This window comes from Ctenopharyngodon idella, chromosome 5 (genome assembly GCF_019924925.1).
Source record: "Ctenopharyngodon idella isolate HZGC_01 chromosome 5, HZGC01, whole genome shotgun sequence".
NCBI classification, from domain to species: Eukaryota; Metazoa; Chordata; class Actinopteri; order Cypriniformes; family Xenocyprididae; genus Ctenopharyngodon; species Ctenopharyngodon idella.
The window spans coordinates 19,933,900-19,952,161 of NC_067224.1; the positions used below are offsets into that span (position 1 = coordinate 19,933,900).

At 40.3% G+C, this 18,262-nt stretch overlaps 1 protein-coding gene across 26 annotated transcripts; it reads left to right on the forward strand.

Moving 5' to 3' along the window:
- The first annotated feature begins 1,995 nt into the window (after window positions 1–1,995).
- Window positions 1,996–16,826, forward strand: si:dkey-65b12.6 (IgGFc-binding protein). 26 transcript variants are annotated; one of them, XM_051895544.1, is made up of 16 exons: window positions 6,121–6,457; window positions 6,569–7,167; window positions 7,264–7,828; window positions 7,943–8,139; window positions 8,305–8,443; window positions 8,541–9,145; window positions 9,284–9,854; window positions 9,936–10,534; window positions 10,630–11,194; window positions 11,309–11,505; window positions 11,662–11,800; window positions 11,898–12,502; window positions 12,641–13,211; window positions 13,293–13,891; window positions 13,988–14,553; window positions 14,716–14,799. In XM_051895544.1, exons 1-15 carry the CDS (start codon window positions 6,343–6,345, stop codon window positions 14,420–14,422), a joined length of 6,501 nt encoding a protein of 2,166 aa, XP_051751504.1. In that variant the 5' UTR covers window positions 6,121–6,342; the 3' UTR covers window positions 14,423–14,553; window positions 14,716–14,799. The 26 variants fall into 26 exon arrangements, with proteins under 26 accessions (XP_051751520.1, XP_051751519.1, XP_051751521.1 ...); XM_051895546.1 differs by lacking the exons at window positions 11,309–11,505; window positions 11,662–11,800; window positions 11,898–12,502; window positions 12,641–13,211; window positions 13,293–13,891 and adding exons at window positions 15,007–15,145; window positions 15,221–15,549; window positions 15,831–16,389; window positions 16,474–16,826 and having other exon boundaries at window positions 10,630–11,129; window positions 14,489–14,553; window positions 14,716–14,912; XM_051895545.1 differs by lacking the exons at window positions 11,309–11,505; window positions 11,662–11,800; window positions 11,898–12,502; window positions 12,641–13,211; window positions 13,293–13,891 and adding exons at window positions 15,007–15,145; window positions 15,221–15,549; window positions 15,831–16,389; window positions 16,474–16,826 and having other exon boundaries at window positions 10,630–11,026; window positions 14,386–14,553; window positions 14,716–14,912.
- The last annotated feature ends 1,436 nt before the right edge of the window (window positions 16,827–18,262 follow it).

The following is an 18,262-nucleotide window of genomic DNA, read 5'->3' on the forward strand; positions in this document are numbered from 1 at the left end:
GTTAATAATAAGAAAATATATAAAATGTGATAGTTCAAAAATGTGTAACTGTTCAATAATTCAGTGTTGGTTTAAAAAAATAAAAATATCTGATCATAAAGATGTGTTGTTTATATTACTTTTACAAATATAAAATTTATGTTTATATTATTTTTAAACAACAAATCTAAATTAACATATTTCAAATCATATTTTTTATACACAATTACATCATCACGTAATGACATCAAACGTCATTTAGCAACAAATCGACTTCATAGCAAATTCCCATGAAAATTAGTTGGCAGCAGTGGAAAGGATATGTTCTGCCTGTAGTTTCATCTTCTCAAGGCAGCTGGTATCACCCAGAGCATATAAGCTAGTTCAATTCTATCACACAAAGTTTGATGTTAGAGACAGATGACTAGTTTGACTATGTCCTGTTGGAGTACAGTACATTTAAGTGATTTTCAGTGCTTTTTATGTAGGAGAAACTAGGTAGTGTTGTAACACCACCAGTTTCACCAATTAGAAATGAACTACAAGGGTGAAATCACTATACATGCATGGGCACCACCCTCCAGAGGCAAGAGTAGAAGTCTGTCTGTATGTATAAATATAAAGGATTTACAGAACACAAAATAATAATAATCAGGTCAAATAAAACGTAAATTTGGGTCTGATTTTTTATTTGATTTGATATCATGTTAATGGAGGTTAAATGAATGAGTTGCTACAGAACTGAATCGGCAGATTCTCTTGTTTATATAGTTTTTAATATGTGTTTGAAGTATTTCTAGTCTCTAATTTCTTTCCCATTTCATTTAGCTTATTGTTATATAAATGTTTTTTAAATGTTTCAAATAAAAGGGGGTCTCTGATGAATACATATATTGGATAATAAGTAAACAAATGAATGTATGAAATAAATAATGTATATAAATGAATGTACAAAATTTATATGCTTTTTAGTTTATGTGCTTTCTAAGTTTAGCCTATACTGGGTTATGTTGTAAAAACAGCAAACTTTGTACTTGACATTGATTTAAACCATTTGGTTAAGTAGTAATCTAATAAACTAGTAAACTAATATTTTCAGATAAATGCGAAAACATCACATTAAAGTTTAGAGACACTTTAAAGCAAGAAGTGTTAGAGCACTCAGTTAACTTACCAGATAGTAGACTGTAACTTACCACTTACCAGTTAGTAAACACCAGAAGTGTTTAGGGTCATTGTCCTGCTGGAAGACCCATGACCTTTGACAGAGAGACAGCTTTTTGATGCTGCCCTCCAAAATGTCTTGGTGATTTCATCATGCCATGGACAGATTAAAGGCACCCTGTGCTAGAGGCAACAACACTGCCAAGTTGATTCGCCAAAAAAAAAAAAAAAAAAAAAAAAAAACTTAAATTTTTTTGCCTAGAAGTAAATTAAAGTGCAAGAGAATATCTTCTGATGACAAGTGACATAAACTCATTAACTTTTCTGTTGGCTAAGGTATGAATTAGGGAAATAACAGAAGTAGTTCTTCAAGTGGAGGATTAGCTGGTTTCATTACACACTATCTAGGCAAACATGTCAGGCAAACAAAAAATTAAAACACATCAGTTTCTGTTTGTCTTGTCAAAATGGTCAAACAATCGATTTCAACAGGAAAGCTAGGCAAACATCTTCTACCCTAAGTCATCTGCATTATTTCTGTGTGAACAGTGTGTCATTGCACACACAGTCACTGAAAAAGATTGTAGAAATTAAATGCTAAACCCACATTGCATACCAGATGCATTTATACACGAGTAAACATTACAGATGTTTACAGCATAATCACCCAAAATTGATTGATAAACTGTGAACACTCAGATAAGCGCAACTTGCGGGAAATGTTTGGCTGAAGCAACCTCTGCTAAAGCATGTGCATATGCTTCATGAATGTTCAATGTATTTAGTGACATATAGTTTGGTTTGTTTGGTTTGTACAGGGAGGAAATGTACACAGTGGTGTGTTCATTTAAATCCAAACGCACACACTTTAAACTGTCTGAATCCTTCCCTCCTTTAAGTATACTTGGTTTATAAACTCACAAATATTGCTTTTAATAACATGATTTCTGTCTCTCTGTTGGCAGTTTCATGTTTGCTATAGCTGTGATGCAGAACATTGTTTACAGTATTATGTTTATTATTTGATTTACACACATTTTTATGTACCTTAAAAATGAGTTCCTGTTTCCGGATTTTTTTTTTTTTTTGTTCAGAAATACTATATTAACCCTCCTTTTTTCAAAAATATTTTGTTCACAAGAGACCTAGCCTCCAGGTAAGTATTGCTCACTCTTTGGAATTACTTATGTTCATCCTTGTAAAACTAGATTTAAAACTAAAATCATTAGGAGTGGTGAATGCATTTTTCCTGTTTTACAGTCATGGAGACACAGTCTTTTCTTTTCTGCGTGGCAGTTTTAACAGTTACTGGTAAGACAAATTATATTGTATTGTAATGTGGTTTCTAACCCTTAATCAAGATTTGATGGCAACTAACATTTTCTCCAAGTACTTTGGCAATGCTATACTATTATATTTAAGTATTATTACTGCTAATGATGTTTGCTTTAAATAAACTATATATCACTAACTATAAATATGTAAAAACTAAATTAAAAAAATCTATTGTGTTTCTGTTTTACTACAGCAGTCAGCGGATGTCCAATAGGGCGTGAATTCATAACCGCTTTTATGACAAATTACCAATATGGAAAAGCTAGTCTCACTCTCTCCATAACAGCACAGAATTCCCCAGCCATTGTGAAAATTGAGATAAAGGCACTGAGTTACAATGAAAAAGTGAACATAGAACGAGGTGAGACCAAACGGATTGTCCTCCCAGCAAACACTGAGATTGAAGGCGATGGAGTCTTCCGCAAAACCGTTTACATCTCTTCTACTGCCGATATCTCAGTCGTGTCATCCAACTTAAAGGAATACACCGGAGACAGCAGTGTGATCTTCCCGATAAATCAACTTGGCAGGAGTTATGTAGTTTTTACTCCAAACACGGGTCCAAGTCCATATAAAAAGCTGGTAGCCATAATCAATGGCAATTATGTGAACACAGTTGATATTGTCTCCCTTTCAGGATTTCTTATTTGGAAAACCACAAAGACCAAAACTATCACTTTATCTCCTTTCGAAGTTTATCAACTTCGCAGTCAAGAAAATTTGTCTGGAACAAAAATCTCATCCACGTCTCCAGTAGCTGTCCTGGCCGGACACGAGTGCTCCATGATCATAGGCACCTGTGAGCATGTCTTTGAGCAGCTGGTGCCAATTGAGTCTCTTTCCAACGAATACCTGGTCCCTGCGATGCATCAGTCCTTCAGCAAGGACACAGCCTATGTGGTTGCCCCAGAGGACAACACTGTTGTGTCCGTTTTCAGTAGCCAAAGGTATCCCAAAAAAAGAAAGCTTAATTCTGGAGAAGTTTTAGCTGTTGATTTGAGCATAAATGCTAAGCTCATCCAAAGTAGCAAAAACATCATGGTGATGTATTTCAGTAGCAATTTTCCCAATGATGAGTTTCTAACCAATGTCATACCAACCACTGAGATGTCAAAATCATGGACCATTCACTCTCAAGATGGCTATGATAACACTGTTGTTGTTGTTGCTGAAGCAGCATCAGCCTCCACTATCAGCGGTTCACTGAAGTGGAAAACATTCCCTGCTAATGAGAAATATGTATGGGCTACTAAGTCAATTGGTTCGCAGAAAGGTCCCATCACCATATCAGGTGATTCGCTGATGGCTGCTTATGTTTTTGGTGGGAAACTAAGGCACGGATATGCCACAACAGGAGTGTGTAACACAGGTAAGAAATCATGACTGAAGAATGTTTTCCTTGTTTTGTGCAATCAGTCAGAAATTGCAGATGAATTGTAACTGATTGAAATTACAAAAACATCTTTCTTGTGTTCCCTAAGTTTTTACGTCAACAACGCCTCCACCAGACCCTTGTGAGACCGTTAAGTGCCGTCAGCAGGAGGAGTGCAGAAAGGGTGTCTGCGTCCCCACTTCCATTGCCACGTGTCAGGCAGTTGGCGATCCCCATTACAAAACATTTGATGGGAAATTATTTGACTTTCAGGGAACTTGTACCTACGTCATGGCAAACACTACAAAGCCTCAAAAAGGCCTCGTACCCTTTACCATCTTGGCAAAGAATAATCACAGGGGAAGCAAAAGGGTGGCATATGTAAGGACGGTTTCTGTCCTTGTGTACAATCACACAGTGGTTGCTGGCAGTCAAAGAGGAGTAGTAGAGGTAGAAGTGAAAAGCACTTTATAATGCTTTTTGGTGTATTTAAACCACATTGAACAATAAGTAAATCGCTTTCTTTGGTCTTTGTGTTCTTGTTTTTCATTCTAGTTTGATGGTGAAAACACTTACCTGCCTTTGACTATAGATGGTGGCAAAATAAAAGTGGATCAGAGGGGATGGAATGTTATTATATCAACAGATTTTGGCTTAGAGGTGAAATATGACTGGAATATGATGTTGTATATCACAGCTCCAAGCAGCTATTTCCAGACTGTAGGTGGTCTTTGTGGAAACTATAATGGCGACCGAAGAGATGAATATATTGATCCCAAAGGCAAGGTGCTCTCCAGTGTCATTGAGTTTGCCAAGACCTGGAAGGTTCCAGATAATGATTTGTTTTGCAATGATGACTGTAATGGACAATGCCCAAGTTGCTCTTTAAGTCTTCAAGAGGAGTACAAAAAAGACACAAACTGTGGTGTCATGGCTAAAACTGATGGGCCATTTGCTAATTGCCACAACACTGTGGATCCCCACATGTATGTAGATAACTGTGTCTATGATGTCTGTATTAACAATGGTATCAGAAACTTCCTCTGCAACAACATTCAAAGCTACGTTGATGCTTGCATGTCAGCTGGAATCAAAATCACTGGAAAGTGGAGGACACTTTCCAACTGCCGTAAGTGTATATTTAGGCCTAAGAGGTTTAAATTCATTCAATATTTAGATTTATGAATGTGAATGGAACACTGGTGCTGTTTGTACAGTTATGTTAGGATTCTGACAGACAATTAATGTGACATATATCAGAATATTTATATTTTTGTTTTCCTCTTCTCCTCCAAGCTCTGGATTGTCCAGTCAACATGCATTATGATGCCTGTGGCACAGCCTGTGCTGCCTCTTGTGCTGATCGGGATGCCCCAGACAAGTGCACACTTCCATGTGTGGAAGGCTGCCAGTGCAATGCAGGTTTTGTCCGCAGTGGAGATGAATGCATACCTGTGAAAAAGTGTGGCTGCACTTACAACGGCCGATATTATCTAGCAGATCAGACATTTTGGAGTGACAAAAAATGCACGGAGAAATGCGTGTGCAACTCTCAAACTGGAAAAGTTGATTGTACAATGACAAAATGTAAGAAGTCCCAAGTGTGTGACACACGGAATGGAGTGAAAGATTGTTACCCATTGTCCTATAGTACCTGCCAGGGTGCAGGGGATCCACACTACCGCACATTTGATGGTAAAGCCTTCGACTTCCAAGGAACCTGTACCTATTATTTGTCCAAACTACTCAAATCAGCTGACCCCTCATTGATACCTTTTGAGGTACTGGTCAAGAATGAGAACAGAGGAAGAAACATGGCAGTTGCTTATACCAAGACTGTGTCGTTATTAGTTTATGGATACACGATTGTCTTGAGTAAGGATGACCCAGGCAAAGTGAAGGTCAGTACATTTAAAACTCTTATACACATTAATATGAATAACTGCATGAACAAATGTCATTATATGCTAACCTACAAAACCCCACAATACTTTTAACCAAAATGTTTGTTAATTAGTTGGTAACTTGTGTCCTATAGGTCAACAATCTGTATGTGAATTTGCCATTTGAACAAGATGGTCGATTCTCCATATTCCGTAGTGGGTACTTTGGCGTGATAAAAACTGACTTTGATCTGACTTTGAAATTCAACTGGGAAAGCCACGTATCACTGACTCTCCCCAGCACTTACTACAGTGAAGTGGGGGGGCTTTGTGGCAACTGGAACAACAATGTCAACGATGATTTTCTTACTCCTAACAACACCCTTGCTTCAACCTCATCAATTTTTGGAACCAGTTGGAAAGTCAGGGATGACCCTGGATGCTCAGATGGATGTCAAGGAAAAGTGTGTCCTAAATGTGATGTCATAGGAGAGAAACAAAGACGCTTTTACAAAGCCTTGTAGCACAATCACCGACAAACTGGGGCCATTTAAAGGCTGCCATACTAAAGTGAATCCAAATCAGTTTTATGAGGACTGCGTGTATGATATGTGTATGTACGGTGGCCATTCGTCAGCCCTCTGCAGTGCTCTTACTGCATACACAGCTGCTTGCCAAGATGCGCTTGGCAAAGTGGAATCCTGGAGAACCAACAGTTTCTGCCGTTAGTATTCATTCCAACATTATTTATTCTCTTTAAGATTTTTAAATACGTGTAACTCAAAGATGATGCAAAAATATTGTGTAAATAGTCCTCAATATCGTTTGTCCACAGCTGCATCCTGTATGGACAACAGCCACTATGAGGTTTGTGCAACAGGATGTTCCCAGACATGCCATGGCCTAACTGAGCCCAAAGCCTGTGAGGGCACTCCCTGCATTGAAAGCTGTATATGTGATGAGGGCTTTGTCCTGAGCGATGGTGAGTGTGTGGCTATGGAACAGTGTGGCTGTTCTTACGAGGGCCGCTACTATCAACTGGGTCAGGAGTTCTTCCTTCAAGACAAGTGCCAGCAGAGATGTGAGTGCAAAGAGAATGGAAGAGTTCAGTGTAATGATGCATTCACCTGCAAACCAAACGAGAAGTGCCAGGTCCTGAATGGAGTTCAGGGCTGTTTCCCGGAGAGCAAAGCAGTTTGTTCAGTGTCAGGCTTTGGGCTTTATCAGTCATTTGATGGGAAGTCCTTCACTGTTGAAGGAGACTGTGAGTATAGACTGGCAGAGTCAGCTCAGGACAAGGATAAGGACATGAGCTACTTCAGTGTGTTAGTGAAACAGCAGTCCTCCTCTGAGATAGTCCTTACTCGAAGAGTGGAAATACAAATAGAACAATCCACGATTACTTTGCTGCCTGGCCACATCTGGGAGGTTCAGGTAATGTACCGGTTACTGAAATACTAACAATATTTTTAAGAGATCAAATACTGTTGCCTAAAATGTTTACATTTTATGGTGGTGTTTTCTTTACAGGTGGACAATGTTAAAACCAATCTCCCTGTGACTGTGGATGAAGGACTGGCACAAGTCTATCAGAGCGGTGTTAACATTGTTGTGGAAACAGACTTTGGACTGAAACTGACGTATGATACAGTCTCAATGGCCAAAATCGAGATCCCATCCACTTTTAAAAATGCAGTCAAAGGTCTCTGTGGTAACTACAATGGAAACAGTGCAGATGATTTTCTCCTACCAGGCGGTATTCAGACATCTTCCGTGGTAGATTTTGCTGAGGCCTGGGTTTCGCCATCAGACAAAATGATGTGCCAAACAATTTGTGGCTCCAAATGTTTAAATCCAGACAAAGACAAACAGACAGAGGCAGAAACATCTTGCAGTATGCTAATCGCAGAGAAGGGACCATTTTCTAGTTGTTATGAAAAAATTCCACCTCAGAAATTCTTTGATGAATGTGTCAAAGATGTGGCAGCACAACCAAATGACAAGACAGTTCACTGTCGCCACATACAGAGGTATGTTGCCAGCTGTCAAGAGATTGGGACATCAATCAACAGCTGGAGGAATAAAACGTTCTGTCGTAAGTGGCTGCATAGTTTAGGTTGAAAAATAACTCTCCTCTAGCCTATCTACTTAAATGCTTCTTAATGCACTGAACCCTAAGTATTTCTTTAAAATTGCTGTTTTCTTCCAGCACTCACATGTTTCAAAAACAGTCACTATGAACTCTGTGCTGACACCTGTTCTTCAACCTGTGCAAGCCTGACAAAATCACAGAAATGCCCAATGTGTCAGGAAGGATGTCAGTGTGATGATGGCTTCTTGTTTGATGGAGGTGAATGTAAGACTTTGGATAGTTGTGGTTGTCACGCAGATGGAAAGTTTTACAAGGTGAGAATCTATCCGGTCTGTTCCTTTGATTTTATTTTTATTTATTTATTGTTAATAGCACTCAAACATGACACCAATGACACCAACCACAGAAGAAAAAAAAAAACAGTGAGATTTTATCTTTCCCAGCAAAAAAATTAATAATTTCATTAATATATTCTGCAGTCTGGTGAGACAGTCATTCTGGGAGAGTGTGAAGAAAAGTGCCTCTGCAAAGCTGGAGTGTTCTCCTGTGAACCCTTGGAATGTAATGAAAATCAGATCTGTGGCAAAAAAGATGGTGCCCTTGGGTGCTACAACAAAGGTATTTATATTTATAATCCGTGTACCATAAAAGCAAAATATTTGTTTGTCTGCAAGGTTTTTACATTTTCTATCTTTTCTCTGTTTAATCCTTCAAGAAACTTACTGTCCAGTCAACATGCATTATGATGCCTGCGGCACAGCCTGTGCTCCCTCTTGTGCAGATCGAAATGGTCCAGATGAGTGCACACTGCCATGTGTGGAAGGCTGCCTGTGCAATGCAGGTTTTGTCCGCAGTGGAGATGAATGCATACCTGTGAAAAAGTGTGGCTGCACTTACAAAGGCAGATATTATCTAGCAGATCAGACATTTTGGGGTGAGAAACAATGCACAGAGAAATGCGTGTGCAACTCTCAAACTGGAAATGTGGAATGCACACCAACAAAGTGTAAGAATCCCCTAGTGTGTGGCACACGGAATGGAGTGAAAGATTGTTACCCATTGTCCTATAGTACCTGCCAGGGTGCAGGGGATCCACACTACCGCACATTTGATGGTAAAACCTTTGATTTCCAAGGTACCTGTACCTATTATTTATCTAAGGTACTTAATACAGCTGACCCATCATTGGTACCTTTTGAGGTACTGGTCAAGAATGAGAACCGTGGAAGAAACATGGCGGTTGCTTATACCAAGAGTGTATCATTAACAGTCTATGGATACACGATTGTCTTGAGTAAGGAAAGCCCACGCAAAGTGAAGGTCAGTTCATCAAAAAGACTCTTATACCATTAATATGAATAACTGCATGCATAAACAAGTTGAATGTTACTGTACACTCACCTACAAAATAACACATGGTTTTGGATATTAATTGACCTGGATGAATTTGTCTTAAAGGTCAACAATCTCTATGTGAATTTGCCATTTGAACTAGAAGATGGTCGACTTTCAATATTCTACAGTGGGTACTTTGGCGTGATAAAAACTGACTTTGGTCTGACTTTGAAATTCAACTGGGAAAGCCACGTATCACTGACTCTCCCCAGCACTTACTACAGTGAAGTGGGGGGGCTTTGTGGCAACTGGAACAACAATGTCAATGATGATTTTCTTACTCCTAACAACACCCTTGCTTCAACCTCAACAATTTTTGGAACCAGCTGGAAAGTCAAGGATGACCCTGGATGCTCAGATGGATGTCAAGGCAAAGCGTGTCCTAAATGTGACGCCGCAGAGAGAAACCAAGTCACTTTTACAAAGCCTTGCAGCATGATCACTGACAAACAGGGGCCATTTAAAGGCTGCCATACTAAAGTGAATCCAAATCAGTTTTATGAGGACTGCGTGTATGATATGTGTATGTACGGTGGCCATTCGTCAGCCCTCTGCAGTGCTCTTACTGCATACACAGCTGCTTGCCAAGATGCACTTGGCAAAGTGGAATCCTGGAGAACCAACAGTTTCTGCCGTTAGTATTGCATTATTTCAAATATAATTAATTACTCATTACTCTAGTTTGACATTAGTTCTTAATATGATCTGTCCACAGCTACAACCTGTAAGGCACACAGCCACTATGAGGTTTGTGCAACAGGATGCCCGCAGACCTGCCGTGGCCTCACTGAGCCCAAAGCCTGTGAGGGCACTCCCTGTGTTGAAGGCTGCACATGTGACAAAGGCTTTGTCCTGAGCGATGGTGAGTGTGTGGCTGCACAGCAGTGTGGCTGTTCTTACGAGGGCCGTTACTATCAACTGGGTCAGGAGTTCTTCCCTCAAGACAAGTGCCAGCAGAGATGTGAGTGCAAAGAGAATGGAAGAGTTCAGTGTAATGATGGATTCACCTGCAAACCAAACGAGAAGTGCCAGGTCCTGAATGGAGTTCAGGGCTGTTTCCCGGAGAGCAAAGCAGTTTGTTCAGTGTCAGGCTTTGGGCTTTATCAGTCATTTGATGGGAAGTCCTTCACTGTTGAAGGAGACTGTGAGTATAGACTGGCAGAGTCAGCTCAGGACAAGGATAAGGACATGAGCTCCTTCAGTGTGTTAGTGAAACAGCAGTCCTCCTCTGAGATAGTCCTTACTCGAAGAGTGGAGATAAAAATAAAGCAATCCACGATTACTTTGCTGCCTGGCCACATCTGGGAGGTTCAGGTAATGTACCGGTTACTGAAACACTAACAATATTTTAAGAGATCAAATACTGTTGCCTAAAATGTTTACATTTTATGGTGGTGTTTTCTTTACAGGTGGACAATGTTAAAACCAATCTCCCTGTGACTGTGGATGAAGGACTGGCACAAGTCTATCAGAGCGGTGTTAACATTGTTGTGGAAACAGACTTTGGACTGAAACTGACGTATGATACAGTCTCAATGGCCAAAATCGAGATCCCATCCACTTTTAAAAATGCAGTCAAAGGTCTCTGTGGTAACTACAATGGAAACAGTGCAGATGATTTTCTCCTACCAGGCGGTATTCAGACATCTTCCGTGGTAGATTTTGCTGAGGCCTGGGTTTCGCCATCAGATAAAATGATGTGCCAAACAGTTTGTGGCTCCAAATGCTTAAATCCAGACAAAGAGAAACAGACAGAGGCAGAAACATCTTGCAGTATGCTAATTGCAGAGAAGGGACCATTTTCTAGTTGTTATGAAAAAATTCCACCTCAGAAATTCTTTGATGAATGTGTCAAAGATGTGGCAGCACAACCAAACGACAAAACAGTTCACTGTCGCCACATACAGAGGTATGTTGCCAGCTGTCAAGAAATTGGGACATCAGTCAACATCTGGAGGAATAACACCTTCTGTCGTAAGTGGCTGCATACTTTAGGTTGAAAAATAACTCTCCTCTAGCCTATCTACTTAAATGTTCCTTAATATACTGAACCCTAAGTATTTCTTTAAAATTGCTGTTTTCTTCCAGCACTCACATGTTTCAAAAACAGTCACTATGAACTCTGTGCTGACACCTGTTCTTCAACCTGTGCAAGCCTGACAAAATCACAGAAATGCCCAATGTGTCAGGAAGGATGTCAGTGTGATGATGGCTTCTTGTTTGATGGAGGTGAATGTAAGACTTTGGATAGTTGTGGTTGTTACGCAGATGGAAAGTTTTACAAGGTGAGAATCTATCCGGTCTGTTCCTTAGATTTTATTTTTATTTATTTATTGCTAATAGCACTCAAACATGACACCAGTGACACCAACCACAGAAAAAAAAACAGTGAGATTTTATCTTTCCCACCAAAATAATAATTTCATTAATATATTCTGCAGTCGGGTGAGACAGTCATTTTGGGAAAGTGTGAAGGAAAGTGCCTCTGCAAAGCTGGAGTGTTCTCCTGTGAACCCTTGGAATGTAATAAAGATCAGATCTGTGGCAAAAAAGATGGTGCCCTTGGGTGCTACAACAAAGGTATTTATATTTATAATCAGTGTACCATAAAAGCAAAATATTTGTTTATCTGCCACGTTATTCATTTTTCTCTCTTTTCTCTGTTTAATTCTTCAAGAAACTTACTGTCCAGTCAACATGCATTATGATGCCTGCGGCACAGCCTGTGCTGCCTCTTGTGCTGATCGGGATGCCCCAGACAAGTGCACACTGCCATGTGTGGAAGGCTGCCAGTGCAATGATGGTTTTGTCCGCAGTGGAGATGAATGCATACCTGTGAAAAAGTGTGGCTGCACTTACAAAGGCAGATATTATCTAGCAGAGCAGACATTTTGGAGCGAGAATCAATGCACAGAGAAATGCGTGTGCAACTCTCAAACTGGAAATGTGGAATGCACACCAACAAAGTGTAAGAAGTCCCAAGTGTGTGACACACGTAATGGAGTGAAAGATTGTTACCCATTGTCCTATAGTACCTGCCAGGGTGCAGGGGATCCACACTACCGCACATTTGATGGTAAAACCTTTGATTTCCAAGGAACTTGTACCTATTATTTATCCAAGGTACTCAATACAGCTGACCCATCATTGGTACCTTTTGAGGTACTGGTCAAGAATGAGAACCGAGGAAGAAACATGGCGGTTGCTTATACCAAGAGTGTATCATTAACAGTCTATGGATACACGATTGTCTTGAGTAAGGAAAGCCCACGCAAAGTGAAGGTCAGTTCATCAAAAAGACTCTTATACCATTAATATGAATAACTGCATGCATAAACAAGTTGAATGTTACTGTACACTCACCTACAAAATAACACATGGTTTTGGATATTAATTGACCCGGATGAATTTGTCTTAAAGGTCAACAATCTCTATGTGAATTTGCCATTTGAACTAGAAGATGGTCGACTTTCAATATTTTACAGTGGGTACTTTGGCGTGATAAAAACTGACTTTGGCCTGACTTTGAAATTCAACTGGGAAAGCCACGTATCACTGACTCTCCCCAGCACTTACTACAGTGTAGTGGGGGGGCTTTGTGGCAACTGGAACAACAATGTCAATGATGATTTTCTTACTCCTAACAACACCCTTGCTTCAACCTCAACAATTTTTGGAACCAGCTGGAAAGTCAGGGATGACCCTGGATGCTCAGATGGATGTCAAGGAAAAGTGTGTCCTAAATGTGATGTCATGGAGAGAAACAAAGACGCTTTTACAAAGCCTTGTAGCACAATCACCGACAAACTGGGGCCATTTAAAGGCTGCCATACTAAAGTGAATCCAAATCAGTTTTATGAGGACTGCGTGTATGATATGTGTATGTACGGTGGCCATTCGTCAGCCCTCTGCAGTGCTCTTACTGCATACACAGCTGCTTGCCAAGATGCGCTTGGCAAAGTGGAATCCTGGAGAACCAACAGTTTCTGCCGTTAGTATTGCATTATTTCAAATATAATTAATTACTCATTACTCTAGTTTGACATTAGTACTTAATATGATCTGTCCACAGCTACAACCTGTAAGGCACACAGCCACTATGAGGTTTGTGCAACAGGATGCCCGCAGACCTGCCGTGGCCTCACTGAGCCCAAAGCCTGTGAGGGCACTCCCTGTGTTGAAGGCTGCACATGTGACAAAGGCTTTGTCCTGAGCGATGGTGAGTGTGTGGCTGCACAGCAGTGTGGCTGTTCTTACGAGGGCCGTTACTATCAACTGGGTCAGGAGTTCTTCCCTCAAGACAAGTGCCAGCAGAGATGTGAGTGCAAAGAGAATGGAAGAGTTCAGTGTAATGATGGATTCACCTGCAAGCCAAACGAGAAGTGCCAGGTCCTGAATGGAGTTCAGGGCTGTTTCCCGGAGAGCAAAGCAGTTTGTTCAGTGTCAGGCTTTGGGCTTTATCAGTCATTTGATGGGAAGTCCTTCACTGTTAAAGGAGACTGTGAGTATAGATTGGCAGAGACAGCTCAGGACAAGGATAAGGACATGAGCTCCTTCAGTGTGTTAGTGAAACAGCAGTCCTCCTCTGAGATAGTCCTTACTCGAAGAGTGGAGATAAAAATAAAGCAATCCACGATTACTCTGCTGCCTGGCCACATCTGGGAGGTTCAGGTAATGTACTGGTTACTGAAACACTAACAATAGTTTTAAGAGTTCAAATACTGTTGCCTAAAATGTTTACATTTTATGGTGGTGTTTTCTTTACAGGTGGACAATGTTAAAACCAATCTCCCTGTGACTGTGGATGAAGGACTGGCACAAGTCTATCAGAGCGGTGTTAACATTGTTGTGGAAACAGACTTTGGACTGAAACTGACGTATGATACAGTCTCCATGGCCAAAATCGAGATCCCATCCACTTTTAAAAATGCAGTCAAAGGTCTCTGTGGTAACTACAATGGAAACAGTGCAGATGATTTTGTCTTGCCAGATGGTATTCAGACATCTTCCGTGGAATATTTTGCTGAGGCCTGGGTTTCACCATCAGATAAAATGATGTGCCAAACAATTTGTGGCTCCAAATGCTTAAATCCAGACAAAGACAAACAGACAGAGGCAGAAACATCTTGCAGTATGCTAATCGCAGAGAAGGGACCATTTTCTAGGTTGTTACGAAAAAATTCCACCTCAGAAATTCTTTGATGAATGTGTCAAAGATGTGGCAGCTCAACCAAATGACAAAACAGTTCACTGTCGCCACATACAGAGGTATGTTGCCAGCTGTCAAGAGATTGGGATGTCAGTCAACATCTGGAGGAGTAACACCTTCTGTCGTAAGTGGCTGCATGTTCCAAAATAACCTTCTTTTTGCTTATCCTCTTGTTGGCCTTCTTTTTACCTGGCCTTAGGTCGAGGAAGATACTGTGTAAATTAAATATTCTCTCTAAAAACTGATTCCTGAGAAAGTCTCTAAAAACAATCTTGTATTCTTCCAGCACTCGAGTGTTCAGCCAACAGTCACTATGAGCTTTGTGCTGACACCTGTTCTTCAACCTGCGCCAGCCTGACTAACTCGCAGAATTGTCCACCATGTCAGGAAGGATGTCAGTGTGATGATGGCTTCTTGTTTGATGGAGGAGAATGTAAGACTTTGCAGGACTGTGGTTGTAATGTAGATGGAAAGTTTTACAAGGTAAGAACCCATTCCAGTTTCTTTCTTGCAGTAGTCAAACATCACACTGGTCACAGGAAAAAACTGCAACTTGTTGTGTCTAATTTTTCTGCAGTCAGGTGAGACGGTCATCCAAGGAGAGTGTAAAGAGAAATGCCTCTGCAAAGCAGGAGTGTTCTCCTGTGAACCCTTGAATTGTGATGCAGATCAGATCTGTGACATAAAAGAAGGTGTCACTGGGTGCTACAAGAAAGGTAAGTATATCTATAATGAACATTGTAAAGCATTTCCCAAGTTGGTTTTAATGAAACCATAATACTCTGTTCCAGATCTTTGCAGTAACTATAAGTGCCGTGAACAAGAGTACTGCACTGTGAAGGACAATAATGCACTGTGCGTCGCGAAGTCAAAGGCCTCTTGCATTGCCAAAGGAGATCCTCATTACAAAACCTTTGATGGAAACCACTTCTCCTTCCAGGGTACTTGCTCCTATACTTTAGTTAAAACTACAGGCAAAGACCAAACACTAACACCTTTCAGCATCGTCAACAAGAACGAGATGCAGAAAGGTGGGCGTGGTTCTTACGTCAAGTCAGCCACCGTTACAGTCAGAGGACATGACATCACTTTCATCCAAGGCAACCGCAATCATGTGACAGTAAGTCAGTACCATCAAGTCAATGTTAAAACCTCTCAGTGTCCCTCTAAGGTAATATTGTATATCAGGGGAAGCCACCCTTGCACCCAGAGGGCTACCTTCCTAGACTTCAGTTCCAACCTTTCTCCTGCTATTTTCAAGCAATCCTGAATACCTTAATTAGCTGGTTCAGATGTGTTTAATTAGGGTTGGAGTTGAAATCTTCAGGAGCAGGGTTGACTACCCTTTGGAAATTCTCTATTTGATGTGTCTGTTGCTTGCTCTCATTTTATCCTATCCAGATTGATGGCACAGTTTCAAACCTTCCTGTGAATTTGAACTCTGAGGGGATCAACATAACGAAGTCAGGCACTACAGGGGTTCTGCAGACAGATTTTGGCTTGGAGGTCATGTTTAATTGGGCAAATACCCTCATGGTGACACTGTCCAGTAGCTACTATAATAACATAGTGGGAATGTGTGGAACCTACAGTAATGACCTACAGGATGATTATGTTACACCGAGTGGTAACAGCATGACAGACATCACAGAATGGGCAAGGTCTTGGAGTGTCCCTGAAAGCAATAGCAACTGCTGGCACTTTCCCCCTTGCTCAGATGATAAGAAGTTACTATATAGCGGACAAAGCTACTGTGGCTTGTTAGAGAATGTGACGGGTCCATTTGCCCAGTGCCATGACATAATATCAAAGAGGCGATTCGCTGCTGACTGCCTTTTCCAAATGTGTCTCAATGATGGAAGTCAAAATGCTTTCTGCAGAGCCTTCAATAATTATGTGTCCTCCTGTGCACTGGTAAAGGCTGATGTGTCTCCCGAGTGGAAGAAACTCGCTAACTGCTGTAAGTCATGGCTATGACTCAAAATATTTGTTTAATGGATGTAACATTAATGCTAACACCTTTCCTGTCTTTTATTCCCAACAGGATGAAGATTTTTTCTCAAATTGATTGCATCCCAGTGAAAACGAAAATTACCAAATAAATACATTTCTGTTGTGGATGTCACAGTTAATATATTGACATATAACATATAACAGTTTTTGTCATTACTTAATATCACATTACGTAAAATGAGACTTGGTGTTTAAAATGGATGTTTAAGTGAGCTTCTTTTCTTAAATGACTACATATTCATAGATGTCAACTTGTCCTGTCCACAAATCAGTCTGTAATTAATCTTGGGTTAAATTGCTCTGTTTGAAATTGATGTATTCCTTCAAATGCCTCAATAATTAACATTCCTATTAAATCCTTGCATGTGCATTATGTTGATTTCATTTAGCTGTGTCATTTCCTTTGTCTGTTATTGTAAGTGCCAAAAATCATTAACAGAAATATAGGTTAAGCCAACCGTATGTCAGCTTCTAAAATTGGCATATTAATATTTTATAGAGATATCTATATGTATATACTCCATTCAACTGCTCCAGACATGTCAAAGCGTCCACCATTTTTCAACAGTCAATATTTCAGATGCTGCTCAACTCTCACACTAACCAATGAATTTTCATTACAACCTCAACCTTACAACTTTGTGCAGTCTATGCCATAATATTCTGCAGCCTAAAAAGAAAACCATATACAGTGCTGCTTGAATGTTCGTGAACCCTTTAGAATTGTCTATATTTGTGCAAAAATATGACCCAAAACATCATCAGATGACAAAAGTCCTAAAAGTAGACAAAGAGAACCCAATCAAACAAATGAGACAAAAAAGAATATACTTTGTCAATTATTTATTGAGAAAAATCCAGTATTACATATCTGTGAGTGGCAAAAGAATATAAACTCTTGCGTTCAGTCTCTGGTGTGACCCCCTTTTGCAGCAATAATGGCAACTAAACATTTCCAGTAACTGCTTATCAGTCCTGCACAAAGGCTTGAAGGAATTTTAGTCCATTCCTCAGTACAGAACAGCTTCAACTTCAACTGGGATGTTGGTGGATTTCCTCACATGAACTGCTTGCTTCAAGTCTTTCCACAACATTTCAATTGGATTAAAGTCTGGACTTTGTATTGGCCATTCTAAAACATTAACTTTGTTCTTCTTAAACCATTTTTTGTTAGAACGAGTGGTGTGCTTGGGTCGTTGTCTTGGTGCATGACCAACTTTCTCTTGAGCTTCAGTTGTCCTGACATTTTCCTTTAGAATTTGCTGATATAATTCACAATTCATTGTTCCATCAATGATGGCAATTCATCCTGCCCAAATGCAGCAAAACAGGCCCAAACCACAATACTACCACAGCCATGTTTCACAGAGGGGATGAGGTTCTTATGCTGGAATGTCCATATCATTTAGCAAAATGCAGATAGGCTGTTCTTTTTGGAAAGCAGTGGCTTTCTCCTTGCAACTCTGCCATGCACACCATGGTTGTTCAGTGATCTCCTGATGGTGGACTCATGAACATTAACATCAGCCAATGTGAGAGAGGCCTTTGAGAGAAGTGAGAGTGAGAGAAGTTACCCTTGGAATCCTTTGTGACCTCACAGACTATTACATGTCTACCTTTGGAGTGAACTTTGTTGGTCGACCACTCCTGGGGAGGTTAGCAATTGTCTTGAATTTCCTCCATTTGTACACAATCTGTCTGACTGTGGATTTGTGGAGTCTAAACCATTTAGTGATGGTTTAATAACCTTTTCCAGTCTGATGAGCAACAACAACCTTTTTTCTGAGGTCCTCAGAAATCTGTCCTGTGTCTATTTTGCA